Source organism: Alternaria incomplexa (genome assembly GCF_024043165.1).
Source record: "Alternaria incomplexa strain BMP 0042 chromosome Unknown scaffold_18, whole genome shotgun sequence".
Lineage (NCBI taxonomy): Eukaryota > Fungi > Ascomycota > Dothideomycetes > Pleosporales > Pleosporaceae > Alternaria > Alternaria incomplexa.
The window spans coordinates 329,863-345,717 of record NW_026249867.1 but is presented as its reverse complement, the minus strand read 5'-3'; the positions used below and the strand labels follow the sequence as shown (position 1 = coordinate 345,717).

The window sequence follows — 15,855 nt, the reverse complement described above, 5'->3', positions numbered from 1 at the left end:
CGTTGCTGCTTCAGTTCCCTAAGCCTTTCTCTGGCAGCTGCGATTTCCTTTTGAACTGAGTCAAGTCTGGTGACTGTTCAGTACAGCTCCTGAAGATTGAAAAAGTTCTGGATACGACGTACTCTTTTTGAGCATGGAGGTCCTTCCGCTTGATGCTGCCAGCTTGTTAGCACAAGAGCGAAGTGGGGCGAAATAGTTCGTCTATACTCACTCGCGCAGACAGTCCAGCGCTGATTCCAGATTTGTATCCATAGTTGCGGTTGTATATGGCGACAGGCTCACACTGTGGGAAGCGTGGGGGATGTGAGACGTATGGCCCTTGGGGGGAGGTCAAGAAGTTAAGGGTTGGGATTATTGTATGTTTGTCAACTGCGGGCATGCGGCACAGCCGCAACCTCAGAATATTCCGATCCTTTGTCTCAGCAACAACCCTGAAGCGCAGCGTCTCGCGTCAGCGCGAAAGTTAGATGCGAGATTTCTAACAATAATGTTGCATCACGCTATAACTTAGTGAATAATTTTTTTGAAAAAAATAGAAGTATACTCTATATATCTGCAAAGAAATCTACCTTTCTAAATTTTAATTTAGCTACTTTATTGTAGCGCAGTTAGGTCTACCCTCTATTAGCTTATTTCTAACTTTCGCGCTAACGCGAGAGCGCAGCGAGCTGCAAATACCGAAGAAGACTCCGCATCCATCCATTAACGTTTCCGTCCCCGCCTTCCTTTCTAGGACTTCCCTGCAGCCTACAACTTTTATGACAGCTCCAACATCGCGTACCCTTTACAAGCCAGACTTAAACGACCTGCGTCTCCCGGAGCCATCGCAACCACAATTCTGTCTCGACAACCCTCTATCAAAATCAGAAGGTCGTAAGCCTGTGTCTTCGAGCAAATCCCAGTTCCAATAATCCTCCTGCCCATCGTCTGGATTGTAATCCGGCTCGTCCTCCCCTCGATAATGTCTGTCCTGATTCCTAATGCGACAGTCACAAATCTACTCTGCTTGTCAGCGCCGTACTTGCATGAAGATGAGATGGACTCGGAATGAGAGGGCCAGTATTACCGAGTCCAGATATTCGATTACGCCCTGCTTCCATGTGTTTGGATCATAGCCTCTGACCATTTTGTTGAGGTCCACATAGACATACGGCATCGGATGAGGGCCCCGACTACAATGAATAGCCTGGACGTCGACGATAGCTCCCTCGTCGTCGAAAGTCTTGACTATGGGTTGCAAAAGATCGAAGAAGTCAGACCAACAGTTTAATCGGAACTTAGGAGTGCATATACGAAAGTTGAGTCGAAAACCGGCCTTCTTCTTGATCCGGTGGAGAAGATCGAAAGTTCTCCGCCGTGTATCTGCGTCTGACCACTTGCAATACGGACTAGCGAGCCTAGACGTAGTCTCGTCGAAATTGATGGTGAGAGTTCGGAGGACTGTTGCTGGATTTAGGCCGACTTGAAACAGGTCTTCGCATATGGTTTGTTTGATCGACTCCCGGGTATCGGGGATTATGAAAGTGTCTGGTGTGAGTGTAGATGCTGCTTCATACCATGCCTGCACTATCTCCAGTGCTGTCTCTTTGCCCATGAAGTCGGGCCGAACGACATGTGTATGGCACCTCGGATCGGAGTGGCCAGGAGGCCCGGACTGCTGCCTTGGCTGTCTTATGGAGTTGAGATACTCCGTATCCCAGATCTGTGCATATACCATCTCGCGAATTTCGATAGGCAGTAGCTCTTGCATCCTAGCAGAGCATAGCATGTTCCAAGCTTTTGATAACTGCTCACAGGATGCGTCGAGCTCGCTATGTACAAGGCAGCGTCAGCGATGAACAAAATTGGGTAGAGCTGGTGGTCACTTACGCCTGCACTTCCGTCTTCTTCTCCGCTGCTGATAGCCACTCATGTTTTGCTGCTGTACGCTCCCTCTTCTCTGCAGCAGCTTTTCCGCGTTTCAGGCTACTCAGACAGGTCAGTTTCTCTGCAGTCCAGGCAGCAGTGTATGAGAATGGAGATACAAACATGAACAGTCTATTACACGTGTCGCGCACATCTTGTTCCAAGTCGTGTGAACTTTTCATGGCGGTGGTATCGCGCGAAAGAAGATAAGATGGCAGTCCGAGTCAAAAGCGTTTACTCTTCTTCGGAGGTCTTGAAGTGTAGATTATCATCATGTTCGTAAGGCGAAGTCGCGCTAGATTCGCGGTTTGCCCCACTTACACGTACTTCACGGGTGGCCTCACGGTTATTGAACGCCTCGTGTACGAATCTTTTCATTTTTGTTCGTGGTTCTAGAATCTTAGATTGGCATGCATCCGCGTAGTGACAGCTACCATCTTTCCCCTCAAACGAGCTTAGTCATCCTCCCGTTCCGCGCACACCAGAGGGCCCAACATAACGTTTCCAGGCAGCAACATCAGGATCAGAGCCAGGATTGTCTTCTTCGCTCCGATAGTAGCGGTGGTACGGTCTGAGATACTCATCATCGATCTAAATCACTTGTCAGGCATTGCCACATAGATGAGTTGCGAGCGTCTTACCCCCTCGAAATAATCGATCATTTCCTGCTTCACACTCTGCTCCCAAGTCGCCGGATCGTATGTCCTGATCAGGTGTTCCATATCGGTGCCAACACCCGGGCCCTCATCAATGCAATTCTTGCGGTGAGGATCATAACTAGACAAAACACTAACGTGGGCTCCTTCCTGCTCAAATACCTTAACGATGGGTTGCAGGAGGCCAAGGATTTCGGGCCACATCTTGAGACGGATGCAATCGTGGCGAACATTGATCTCGAGCTTGAACCCTCTCTTCTTCTTGATGCGATGAAGCAGGTTGAATGCGTCTTGACGTGAGGTAGCATCTTTGAAGTCGGAGTGCTCGTGGCCTAGCACGAGAGAGGTGTCGGAGACTTCGATGGTCAATTTTCGGAGAGCAGTGGCAGGATCCAAGCCCACCCCGAATGTGTCTTTGCATATAGCTCTCGTGAGCTCTTCACCTATATTGCGCCTGCCGAGTGCGAGCCAGTCGCGGTAGCAGGTCATGGCTCCGTAGGCCTCGTACCACATCTGGACGTTCTCTTTTGCAGCTGCATCTCCTACGTACCCTGGTAGGACGACGTGTGAGATGCGCAGGAGACGATGAGGTAACGATATATGGCCAAGTGTGGGTTCCTCGTTAGCCTTCATGGCTACCTCATAGCCTTCTCCGCCGCGTCCTCCGCCTGTCAAGTAGTCTTCATCCCAGAATTCGGCATTGATCATATCTCGGATCTCGCGCGGTAGCCGGTCGTGCATTCTAGCATAGTAAAGTTTGTTCCAGGCTTTTGAGTGTGACTCGTACGATGCTTCCAGTTCTTCGTTCAGACTGTGTCTGTAAGCTATTGCTCACCGTGGAGCTGCATCTTCTCGGAATCGTAAAAACTCACGCTTTCCACTCGTTCCAATCATCGTGACTCCAAGAGTAGCTACTTGCCATCCATAGTTCACTTGAGTCTACCATTAGCTTCTTCGAAGTCTTTGACAGCATCTAGTGTGAACGTGCTTACTCGTTCTGACGACGTTTGATCCTGTGCGAATTAGTCAAAACGGGCAGCGACTTAGTACGACAACCACCTACTGAAAGACTCGGTCCTGTACGCGTCGTAGTTCTTGATGGAGCTCACGAAGATTCGCCATGTTTGATGTTGAGGGTAAAAAGAAGTAGGATGTTGTTCGAGGTTACAGGTTTTCCTTCCACGTATTCTTCGTTTGGTTCAGGCTTTGTGGAAGCGAGTCGACAACCACGTTCATGAAGGACTCGGAACCAACCGGAGCGCTACCGCGTGGAGTGGAACCAACAACACGGATGACGCCTGAAACCTCCCACTAAATGAGGGCGAGAGCGAAGATCGTTGGAAGACTGTCGCGCCGCGTCATGTTCACGGGCGCCACAACGCATCCGCCATCTTCGCAACCTGCGCCATCTCCTTAACATCATGGACCCTCAAAATCTGCGCACCACCCTTGATAGCCGCTGCCACCCCAACAGCAGTCCCCCAGACCCTATCTTTCGCTTGCTTGACCCCAGTAATATCGCCGATAAACTTCTTCCGACTCGTGCCCACAAGCCAAGGAATGCCTTCTAGACCCGGATACCTCATCAACTCATCCTGTCGGCGAAGTAGTTCAAGATTATGTTCCTTTGTCTTCGCAAAGCCAATACCAGGATCGAGAACGATACGCCAGCGCCTGACACCCGCATGTTCCGCAGCAATAACGCGCTCGACGAGTTCGCGGCCTACTGTCTCTATGATGCCGTTGGGGTAGGATGTCATTTCAGGGCTGGTCATGGTTTCCGGCGTGCCGCGCATGTGCATGAGACAGACTGTACAGCCAAGTTTTCCCATGGTGGAAAGCATCGTGTCGTCCATGGCACCTGCACTGACGTCGTTGATCATGTTTGCGCCGGCGTTAATGGCGGCTTCGGCGACGCTGCCGCGGTATGTGTCAACGCTGATTGCGATGTTGTTTGCCTCTGGCATTGAGCGGATCAGCTTTACAGCTGGGATGACACGTGCTAGCTCTTCGTCGGCGGAGACCTGGACAGCACCGGGTCGTGTTGACTGTCCGCCTACGTCGATGATGGTGGCTCCGGCCGAGATGTGTTCGCGAATGGTGTTCGCTAGGGTTGCTTCATCGATATTGTAATTTTGGCCGCCATCTGAGAATGAGTCTGGTGTGACATTTAGGATAGACATGATCCTTGTGTTATCCGCTATCCGAGAAGACGATATTGGGGATAGATCTGGTCCAAGTGGCGTCAGCGGCACCAGCGGCACCTCTGATTTAAGGAGTCTTTTGAAATGGCGTTTAATTTGATTCGAGAATGGGTAATCTTCACGCTGATTGCGCAAAAGTCTAGAGAGGATCAGCACCGTTTCACTGGCCAGATAGATGATTATCTTACTCAACAAGAGGGCGTAGAACGAACTGCCTCTCGAACATCAACGCATGCGGGATCGTAAGTCTTTCGCTGGAACTTTTCTCGTTTCCATGAAGTAAAATGTCCAAATCAATATTTCTGGGTCCTTTGTCGATGACTTTGACGCGGCCCATGTCATTCTCAACTTTCTGAAGCGCGTCTAAGAGTTCGATTGGTGACAGACTAGTTTCTATCTGTTTGCGTAAATTTGACGTTTGAAAGAAGGGACATTATTTAGCATACCTGACAGGCACCATTGACGAAGTTGTCCTGATCGAGTACGTACATGGCTTTGCTCTCCCATAAACTACTGGTTCGTACGATCTTTATTTTTCCACTTGACTCCATCTCTCTGCATGCACGTTCAATCATGGCCACTCTGTCGCCCATGTTGCTCCCCAAAGCAACGACGGCAAGTTCCTTCTTACGGTAGCCAGGCTTACCAGTAAAAACTTTCCGCACATCTTGCGATGGAAGCTCGCGCGGAACGCGAGAGTCGGAGGGTGTATCACATTCCTGGCGTTGAGTGGGTGACGAGTGAAAATTCGATCGATTAGAGACCTTGCTGTTGATGGTACTAATTGTGAGCGCGGCATGGCGTGGATACCGTGAGGAGGCGGCCCTGAGCGTGGCTAAACATTTGGATGCATTAGTGAACATGTTAGCATGTGACGCGGTGGGACAGACAGAGGCAGGCGCGCGATGCCGACAGCCTTCCCCAGACGGCACTAGACGGTAAGTGGTTAGCGCTCTCCGCGTGAGACATGCGTCGTGCCTCGGCTCACGGCTTACAGAGAGTCGACCAGGACTCCTCAACCATAAGAAAGGGCCCGACTCCTCAAACCTTAAGAATTCGCCCGAATCCTCGATCCACTCGTCTTCCTTCCTTGCTGTTGAAATACCTCGCATCTTCCCTTTCTCAACCGCAACCCTCCATACCGTCGTCATGGCTTCTCCACGTACGCATCCACGCCTCATTCACATGTGCCCAGCTGACAAACCTCAGAGCAAATCCGCACCAAGCTTACCGACCTGCTGAAGATCCAGCACCCCGTCATGCTTGCGGGCATGAACGTGGCTGCTGGACCTAAGCTCGCCGCCGCCGTCACCAACGCTGGAGGTCTCGGTGTCATCGGAGGTGTCGGATACACACCCGACATGCTCCGCGAGCAGATCGCCGAGTTGAAGGGATACCTGAACGACAAGAACGCGCCATTCGGCATCGACCTGCTCCTTCCCCAGGTTGGAGGCAGCGCGCGCAAGACCAAGTACGTACTGGGCGATCCATCACATGCCAGAAGGCACGCGACTAACGGCATATAGCTACGACTACACCAAGGGCAAGCTGAACGAGCTCGTCGACATCATCATTGACTCCGGCGCCAAACTATTCGTCTCCGCCGTCGGTGTCCCACCCAAGGCCGTCGTAGAGAAGCTACACAAGCACGGAATCCTCTACATGAACATGATCGGCCACCCCAAGCACATCAAGAAGTGCCTCGACATCGGCGTCGACATCATCTGCGCACAAGGAGGCGAGGGCGGAGGACACACCGGAGACGTTCCCACATCCATCTTCATCCCAGCAGCGGTCAAGATGGTCGAGGGCCACAAGTCGCCTTTGACCGGCGAGCAGGTACAAATTGTAGCTGCCGGCGGTATCTACAACGGCCAGTCGCTCGCTGCGATGCTCACATTCGGTGCCACCGGTGTCTGGGTCGGAACACGCTTCGTTCTCTCCGAGGAAGCCGGTGCACCCAAGGCCCACCAAGAAGCCGTCCGCACAGCTGGCTGGGACGACAACATCCGCACCATCATCTTCACCGGACGCCCACTCCGCATCCGCACCAACCCATACGTCCAGAACTGGGAGGAGAACAGGCAACAAGAGATCAAGGATCTTACTGCCAAGGGCATATTGCCTGTCGAGCATGATCTCGAGAAGATGGGCGACGACCTCGACGACGAGACTATGGACAACGCGCGGCCGTTCCTGATGGGTAAGGTCGCTGCTGTTGTTAACGAGAGGAAGAACGCGAGGGAGATTGTTGATGAGCTTGTCACAGATGCCGTCAAGTGGTTGAACATTGGCAACTCCATGATCGTGTCCAAGTCGAAGCTATGAGGAACCATTTTACGTAGTTAATTATGATGCATCTTTCTCTGTTCTCATTCAACGCCCATGATCTTTCCCTATCTGCAGAGTACATGGTTCAGATTGATTACGTCTGCAAGATAATGCGCCTCGGCATAACCTTGGAACTAGCCAGCGAGCTAGTGCTGACTATCATGCGGCTGATGCCACCGCATATGCCCCGATGCCGCGGTCAAAAGAGCATCTTTTGCGAGGTCCCGTTATCAAAACAACCACCCCGGGCGATGCTGCACCTCTGGGATTGGGCGTTTGTGTAATTACCTTTGGAAATACGCTCCCGAGTTCTTTGGTGTACTAGCAGCGGAACCTCACCCTTTTAAGACTAGCGTTTCAGCTTCTCAGGTGTCACAACTCAAACTTCGGTGTTTTGCACGAGGAAAAGTTACAACCACGTAGCCGACGTCATGACTACACATCGACAAGGTTTCCTTCAGCGACGCGAGGCCGACCTTCAGATAGAACTTGCCGCCGCAGAGAGGCGTTTATCCGAGCAAGTCATGCGTTACGAGATGATAGAAGGCTATCTCCAGGCGCTCTGCGATCTGAAAATCGACGAGATGACGGGAGACGACATGAAGAAGTACAGAGCTCTGATGATGAGAGAAGAGGGGAGAAAGGGCAAGAATAAAGGGATTTGTCCGTTCGTTCCTGGACAGTGAGTTGTCTGTTTGCTCAAATGATGGAAACTTGAAGCCTGACGCTTCGACAGGGATGCAGTCTTGTCATACGCCAAAAAGATAATAGGTCTGTATAAAAAGAAAGCAATGCGCACCCATGATTTAATCACAGGAGGGTATGCGATCTCAACAATCTATCTAATTCTTATTAACGTACTAATCGGGCGGCTGCAGTCCATTCGACCAAGCCGCTCAGTCCTATGCGCAGGTATCATGTCTATAACTCGCTACAAAGATGCAAGCCCACTTGCCACGCGAACTGCGTGAATTAATATACGCCCACGTCTGGGACGACGAGTACCTCGATCTAGCGACAGGTTACATGGTTCCCGATGCAGAGAAGGGTTATTTTATCTGGACAAAACCTCCAGCTCATCTGACATGGCGTCGTGACAAGCCGCCCCATGTCATCAATCCCGCATACGTTGACCCGGCTACGGCCGTAGAAGCCCTGGCCGCGTACTACCCCGCCTCCGTCCACCGCAAGAACGCTTTCGTGATCAGATGTACGGAAAGCTTGCAGCTGGACACGCTGTACGCGCTGCTCAACGATGATGTATTCAAACTCGGTTTACGACCTGCAGATCATCTTCGAGCCCTAGATCTACACCTTACACAAGAGCTCCCCATAAGGCATAAACCAGCGACCATCGATCCAGATGGATTGAGTAAGCAATTCACCCACATTTTTGACGCTATATCCCGCAAGAAAGACTTTAGACTTCGTATCACGTTCATGCAGTTCCAAATCCGCCTCAAGCAATGGGAACAGCTATTCCCCGTTCTTGTCCCTTTTTACCATGCTTTCCGGGCTGAAGGAGCGGATGTCCGTGTATCATTCAGTCACACCGAGTCAGACTGGTATCGACCGCCGGTCCGGTGCGATTATGATCTTGAAGAGATTGTTAAAGTGTGGACTCCAGAGTCGGAGTGGAAAGGGAAGATGCTGGAGTTTCTCGAGGGAGCAACCTGGCAAGTTTTTCCGGCTTGGACTAGGCAGTATCGGTATGAGGACGAAGAGGAAGAGGAAGATGAGTGGACATCAGATCATTCGGATGAGGATGAGTTGGATGAAGATGCGTTTTATTCGGATGAGTTGGTTGAACATGAGTTTAGTTTGGAATATGAGGCGGATTAAGTGTGACGACTATGTAACTAACGAGAAGTCACGCATCTAATCCTGCTGAAAAGCTCCCAAACTCTCATCATTCCAGCTCAAAAACTGTCCATTGAACCCCTTTACATCCTCACCCTTCGCCACAGCCAATCTCGCCATAACATATCCCGGCTGCTCGGGCTTCAACAATCCACCTTCTTTCTTCAATCCACTGAACTTGGTCCTGTCTTTCTCGCTCATGCGCTCATGGTGCACTTCGCGGATCTCGCGCTGCATCTCTGTGTCTACAACACCGGGACGGATTGAAATGGTAGTAATGGACGGTTCTTCAACCGAGAGCGTGAGGGCGAGGTGGTTCAGCACAGCTTTTCCCGCACCGTAGCAACCCCAGCCTTGGTAGGCGGAAGTTGCGGCACCAGAGGAGGTTAGGAGGATGGTGCCGGAGGTTTTGCGGAGGGAGGGGAGGGCAGCTTGGACCTAGAAAGAGCAGGGAGTTAGTTTGTTGCATGAGGCCAGGATAAGTAATGCCGATGTTGAAAATCTGAGTAAGTATCGTCGATAGAAGGAGAAATGAATACAACAGAACGAGACTTCAACTCACCATACCAACCGCACTAAAAACATTAACATCAAACCCCTTCCTCCACTCCTCCGCACTACTATCCGCCACCTTCTTCACCGGATCTAGCGTTCCGTGATTTACAATCAGCGAATCAATGCGTCCCCACCGCTCGTTCGCCATATCAACCGCTTTCTGCGGGAGCGAAGCATCCGCCATATCGCCAGCGAGTACAGCTACTTTCTCGTTCCCATATTGGGATTGAAGGGCAGACAGAGCCGATTCAGTACGCGAGACGAGGACGACTTTGTGGTTCCGCGAGAGGAGGTGGTGCGCAATGGCTTGGCCGATGCCTACGAGAGTGGATTAGTAAGGGAATTGGCGGTATGAGAGTCTGCGTTGGTGTTGACTACGCTTGCACGTGTAGCTTTTTTTTACACGTCTGGGAGGTTTGCAAACCACGGAAGTGTAATGCATATTTGACTAGAACAGAAAGCGAGGTGATGGAGAATTTAGTGAATAGATACATACCTCGAGAAGCTCCGGTAAGAATAACGACCATTTCTTTGAATTCACTCATCTTGACTGTTGTTTGGGTGGGTTAAGTTCACATGTCGGGACGGATCAGAAAGGTTGTGCTCGTGTTGGAGGGGTACGTCATATTAGTCAGCTTCTTGTCAGACACTGCCCGTCTGCCGTGTCAGAAATTCGTGGTCGTAACATTCGCAGGATGGAAGTCAACGATATTCACTTAGAGGTGCGTTAAACTCGTTCACGTCAAGTCGAGGTACAGCATTTTAAGATTCTGCAGAATCCGTCCGACTCGTCCGCGAGTCCAATTAAACGGCATCTTTCTAAATTATTAGCTCTGCCAGCAACCACAACATTGCGACAACTACGTTACTCCGACAGCTGCAAAAGTGTGACAGCTTACAATACTGCGACAGCTACACTACTGCGACAACTACAGTACTGCGATAGCTTACAGTACCGCGACAACTACACTATTGTGACAACACAACCAACACTCTAGCAGACAAGACCCAAGCGATTACAATCATATTAATTCTTGCTAATCGATACTACCTCTACGATACAACACGCCCATCGCGCTTCATACAAGAGTCAAGCTCAGCCTCGCAGTATGCTGTCAAACCGACATCGCAGTGCCTTCCGGGCAGCTCGCAGAACTACCTGACCCGCTTCCCTTGGAATCCACGGTGGAAGTGCTGCCGCTGACCATACCTCATGCTTGCCCGGGTATACCAGAGCTGGGTTTGCATTCTCAATGAAGTATTCGACTAGCGCATGACAAGCAGGACAGCACTTCTGCGATACTGGTAGGGCGCTCATCTTACCTTTTAGTGCATCCGTGGTTGTTTTACTAGGGAGCTGCAGGTGAGCCTTGCTTAGTGGTGCAGACGCGGAATTGATATCGACGTCTAGGATATCAGCCCGCTTCTTGGCTAGTAAGGCAAGACTCAGTAGGACAGTTTCGCAGTGGTAGGTACCGGTGAAGTTTGTAGCTTCTGCTTCTTCGTTTTCAAACTTCGCGGAGTAGCCATCGCCATTTCTTAGCAGCCATGTTCTGATCTTTTGGCATTCGTCCGTTGTGAGCTTCTCTCCAGATAGCAATGTGAAGTTCTCCAGATGACCCTTTATGATCAATCTCCTGTCCTGGTGCTCTTGACGAGTTTCAAAGTGTTGGAACTTCGCTTGCTGCAAGTAGGTTCTGAGAACTTTGTTGCGGGGTGCCTGGCTGCCTTCACTCCGGAGATCCAGGATCGCTGTCTAGTGTAGACATATCAGATCCAGCCATGCCATTGCTGCGTGCTCCCACTGCTGTCTCTCGGCAAGAGAGTCGAGCTGCTCGAACTCGGGGTCGATCGTTTGTTGCTTTTCAAGTGGGGTCGAGGATCCAAGGAGGCCTTCGGTATCTTGAGCAATGTCGCCGGTCTTCATTGCATTCTTTATCATGTGAACCTTTCTCAAAAGCCCTAGGTTTGTATACAAGTACTTGCGGAACGTCTTCTTGAACTGTGTCAAAACATCAAGCCAGAGACCTGCTTGTTTCGAAAGATGATCGAAATAGTGACCTGCGAGTGCAATTTCGTCGCTTGCGGGACTTCCTGGAAGTGCGTCGTAATTGCTGCTCTTGAAAAATTGTGATCTTCGCACTGCAGCTGCGAGCCACTCGAAGCAGGCAACTAGGTTGTCGAGCACAGCACTAAGAACGTCCTGCAAAAGACTAGCAGTATGTTGGTTGTAGACAGTCGATTCGCCGGTGTTCAGGAGGTCCTTGAACTGGGTGAGTGGTTTGATGATTTTTCGGGTGTTTTCCAGTGCCTCTTGAGTACGGCAGGGCAGTCTGTCTGCATTGGCTGATGACCGAAGTTCCAGATCGTTGCAACGATCACTTTCCGCTGGATTTCGGTAAAGTTTTAGAAGAGAACATCGCGGGCGGTACCCAGAAGCACTGACCTGAAGTGGTAACCTTCCTGCAGCATAAAGTCATCAAGGTCACCGCCAGGCTTGCTTAGATAGTCGTAAAAGTTGCGGTCTTTGCTGCCTTTCTGGATGCGCGAAGCTATCTTGGCGGTCGAGGTCAAGAGCACGTAGTTACGTAACTGGTCTCTGGCCAATGCAGTTGTACCCTTTGATGTTTGTTCGTAGGTCGCCTTGATCAAGTGCACGAGATTGGCTGCATGCTGAGAGAAACTGACAGTTGTCCGGGGATGCGTCACTCCTTCCAGATGTCTCTCTGTCTTGGAAAGCAACCAACAGCCGATTGAGTCTCCCATATCATCGGCAGTAGTCAATGGAATATGGACTTGTAGGGCAGGGTGATGCTCTTGCTCGTTCAACGTCTTGCTTCGCAGTTCATTGCAGAGGCTCTGCACATACCCAACAGCCGCTGCAGGACCTGGCTCGCTCTCTTCTTCCGCTTCAGAGGCAGTATCATCTTCTGTGAGCAATACGCTGCTGTCATCGCACACGGTTTGGAACAGGATCTCTCCTGCGTCTGATGCTGTCACGGCGACAACTTCCACATCACGGACCAACAAGTTGGTAAGCTTCTCTGCGAACGGGTATAGCTTGTTGTTTGAATGCCCGGAATCGGTAGTATTCGTACTGACCGTGGCCTTCCTCTCAAGAGCATTCGTCCAGGCCAGTACAGTTGTGAGGAAACGAAATTCGTAGAGTTCCTCCTTGGTGAGGAACTTATCCTTGAGCCCGTACTGGAATTCGCTCATCGTGACTCGTACTGCTGCGGTTGGGAGCTTACCGCAGCTAGAGTAGTTAGGGGGTTGTGTGCTGAAATTGTTCGGCGTCAATTCCGGTTCAAGTGTGCGAGTGGAAGTTCAGCTCAGCCGCGATTTGGTAAATGTCCGTGGTCTTGGATCGTGAATACAGAAGTCTTGGAGGGAAAAGATGTTCCCTAGTACTGTCTTCACAGTAGAGTCATACTTGGCTACCATGGTTGAGTACCTAGGTATGGATTCGACCATCCCTACGAACCCCGGCAAACCATTGTTTAAGCGAACCGTCCCATGGTACTGGTGATGAGTGTTAATCGTTTGTCATTCCAAAGTCATTATCATAGGAAAGCCATATCCATCTATCTACAAATACTTCATAATCATAACTCCGTCGTCACAATCCCTAAAACCCGCGCCCCCACACCTTAATACCCATAAGCCTTGCTCGTAGCTCTCGGCCGTCCAGCCAACGTAGCGATATCATCCGGGTTGACAGGCGCCTGAGGCCTGCCACTAAGCGTATCAACCGTCTCCTTGAGCGCCATCCAGAACTCATGCTTGGGGCGGCGACGGTGCCATTCCGTCTCCCTCTTCTCGACTTGCTCCATGGGGGAAAAGAGGAGCTTGCTGCCCTTGATACCGATGACGCTGATAGACATGGAGTCGTCTTCGATCTCGTCGGGGTCCATGCCGGCGTAGTTTTCGAGATGTTGCATGGCCTTGATGGCGAACCTGACGGCTCGGACACGGTCCATGGGCGAGGGGATGGTGCCTTGTTGGAAGTGACCGGGTACTCCGTGGCGGGATTCGAATTTGCCTTGGCCGGCTTCCGCGATCATTTGGGCGATGATTTGCACGTTGTAGGTCTTGGATGCCTTTTCGTTGACGAGGATTACCTTACCAGACCTGCTGATACCCTTGTCCTTCTTGAAGACCTCGCGGAGGTGGTCAATGTCGCGGTCGAGCATCTTGAGGCTGATGCCTTCTTCGGGAGTGTATACGCCCATAGCTCCGATACTGAGACCGGCGACTGTTGCGATGTAGCCTGATTCACCACCTTGAGTCTCGATGACGAAGACACGGCGACGAGATGCTGATGCCGATTGACGGCAGGCATCGGAGTATTGAATGAGGGCGTTCAGGCAGGTATCTGAACCGATGGAGTACTCTGTTCCGGGGACGTTGTTCGAGATGGTGGCAGGAATAATGACCTAAAGTCGAGTTAGCATATTACTCATCTTGGAATTGAAACAACGTTATCAGGAGATGCACTTACCATAGGAATCTTGAAAGACTTGTAGTACTCTCGTGCTTTCCTCAGCTCCGAGACAGCTGTGAATGCTTCGAAACCACCAACAACGAACAGGGACTGGATGTTGAACTTCTTGAAGACGAACGCGACAGTCTCGAGATCCTCACTAGGGAGCCCGCGGTTTGTTCCGATCTCAGATCCACCCTTGGAAGCCCAGGTCTCAGCATCAATCCACTTGATGTCTCGCACCGCACCCACTGGCTCATCGGAGTGGTGGCGGATTATGCCAGGGAAACCGTTGTGGAGCGCGACTGGTGTGTGGCCGCGGGCAATGCAGTGTGCAACCGCAGCACGGGTCGCTGCGTTCATACCTCCAGCTGGGGCTCCGACGTGGATGATGCCGACGCGCATGCGCTTGTTCTCTGGTAATAGAAGGTCTGGCTGATCTTGTGCGGTGGTGATTTGGTAGGCCTGGTATTGTTGCTCGAACTCGGTATCACGGAGCTGCATGGCCCTGGAGAAGTTCTTGTTCTCGATGGCTACAGCGACTTCCTTGGTTTGTGCAACCGCCTCGAGGAGCGGCCGTCGGACGATCTTGTTCTCTTGCATACAGATGACCGGGCTGGGCGTGTCGGGGGTAGCCTCCAACACCGCCTTGACAGCTTCAACACCTTGGAGTGTCGCAAGCATACGGTCGTAGGCGCAGGGTGTACCTCCACGCTGGACGTGTCCGAGAGTTGTCACTCGTGTGTCGAGCTTCGCCTCCTTCGCCAGAATGTCCTTGACCTGTTCTGAGGTGATCTTGTTCAGGTTGCGATCGATGGCACCCTCGGCGACAACGACGATGGTCTTCCGCTTGCCCATTTGTCTCTGCTTCTTGATCTGCTTGCACATCTGTTCCTGCCAGCCTTCGCTTGGTGGATTCTCGGGTGTGAAGACGAAGTCTGCGCCTGTCGCGACACCGGCGCTGAGTGCGAGCCAACCGCAGTGTCGACCCATAACTTCGATAACGAAAGCACGCTGGTGGCTGACGGCGGTGGTGTCGACCGAGTCGATGGCTTCGCAGATACGCCCGAGCGAGGTGTAGCAGCCGATGGTAGCGTCGGTCATGGAAAGGTCGTTGTCAATGGAGCCGACGAGACCAACAATGTTCAGGTGCTTGAAGGGCTCAACCTGGTCCTGTGTGAGCTGCTTCTCTTCCACCAGCTCCTTCAGCAGCTCTGGCCACTCCGCGCGGAACTTGTCAGCACCTGTGAGGGATCCATCACCACCGCAGATGATTAGCGCGTCGATACCCTTGATGATCATGTTCTTCGCGGCCGTCCGGCGGCCTTCGCGCTGCATGAACTCCATGCATCGTGCTGTGCCAATGAGGGTACCACCTTCTGACAGGAAACCTCTGACGTCTTCCCAGTGCATCTCCTTGATCATGTCTCCGCCCTTGACCAGACCGTCGTAACCCTCGTATATAGCGAAGGCCTCGCAGTTGTTGTGAATCGCCATACGCACTACAGCGCGTACCGCTCCGTTCATGCCGGGCGCGTCACCTCCGCTCGTCATGACTCCAATGCGCCTCTTCTTGCCATCGAGGGGCGGCGGGATCTCGGTGGGCGCCATGTTGTGAGTCTGGGTATTGTTGTTTGGGGTATTAGGCGGGGTGAGAGGTGTAGGTTGAAGTTGAGGTAGTAAGTGGAGGCTGAAGGTAGTCGCAGCTGGATGCGAAGGTCCGAAGAGATATTTGGCCGTGGGTCAGTATGAGGTCAATGTGGATTCACCTGTCTAGTTGGAAAAGTTAAGACGCCGAGAAGAAGCGGGTCCCTACGTGTTGGGAAGATTCAGGTCTCAACGGTGGTTGGAGGGGTAGCTT

General features: G+C 51.7%; 6 protein-coding genes across 6 annotated transcripts; 1 reads left to right on the top strand and 5 right to left on the bottom strand.

Annotated features, from left to right (window-relative positions):
* Positions 1-2,501: 2,501 nt before the first annotated feature.
* J4E90_009970 (uncharacterized protein) lies at positions 2,502-3,483 on the bottom strand (the record flags this gene model as incomplete). The annotated part of the gene is given in 3 exon segments (XM_051439487.1): positions 2,502-3,378; positions 3,397-3,403; positions 3,477-3,483. 3 exon segments carry the CDS (start codon positions 3,481-3,483, stop codon positions 2,502-2,504), a joined length of 891 nt encoding a protein of 296 aa, XP_051286704.1.
* Positions 3,484-3,925: 442 nt separating this feature from the next.
* J4E90_009969 (uncharacterized protein) lies at positions 3,926-5,432 on the bottom strand (the record flags this gene model as incomplete). The annotated part of the gene is made up of 4 exons (XM_051439486.1): positions 3,926-4,904; positions 4,954-5,162; positions 5,212-5,238; positions 5,412-5,432. The coding sequence occupies 4 exons, from the start codon at positions 5,430-5,432 to the stop codon at positions 3,926-3,928; spliced, it is 1,236 nt and encodes a 411-aa protein (XP_051286703.1).
* Positions 5,433-5,914: 482 nt separating this feature from the next.
* Positions 5,915-7,093, top strand: J4E90_009968 (uncharacterized protein; the record flags this gene model as incomplete). The annotated part of the gene is made up of 3 exons (XM_051439485.1): positions 5,915-5,927; positions 5,975-6,236; positions 6,292-7,093. The coding sequence occupies 3 exons, from the start codon at positions 5,915-5,917 to the stop codon at positions 7,091-7,093; spliced, it is 1,077 nt and encodes a 358-aa protein (XP_051286702.1).
* A 1,881-nt stretch (positions 7,094-8,974) lies between these two features.
* J4E90_009967 (uncharacterized protein) lies at positions 8,975-10,056 on the bottom strand (the record flags this gene model as incomplete). The annotated part of the gene is made up of 3 exons (XM_051439484.1): positions 8,975-9,394; positions 9,519-9,829; positions 10,008-10,056. 3 exons carry the CDS (start codon positions 10,054-10,056, stop codon positions 8,975-8,977), a joined length of 780 nt encoding a protein of 259 aa, XP_051286701.1.
* A 551-nt stretch (positions 10,057-10,607) lies between these two features.
* Positions 10,608-13,029, bottom strand: J4E90_009966 (uncharacterized protein; the record flags this gene model as incomplete). Its single annotated transcript, XM_051439483.1, is given in 4 exon segments — positions 10,608-11,263; positions 11,279-11,844; positions 11,958-12,767; positions 13,022-13,029. 4 exon segments carry the CDS (start codon positions 13,027-13,029, stop codon positions 10,608-10,610), a joined length of 2,040 nt encoding a protein of 679 aa, XP_051286700.1.
* A 132-nt stretch (positions 13,030-13,161) lies between these two features.
* On the bottom strand, positions 13,162-15,605 carry J4E90_009965 (uncharacterized protein; the record flags this gene model as incomplete). Its single annotated transcript, XM_051439482.1, has 2 exons — positions 13,162-13,947; positions 14,013-15,605. The coding sequence occupies 2 exons, from the start codon at positions 15,603-15,605 to the stop codon at positions 13,162-13,164; spliced, it is 2,379 nt and encodes a 792-aa protein (XP_051286699.1).
* Between the last annotated feature and the right edge of the window lie 250 nt (positions 15,606-15,855).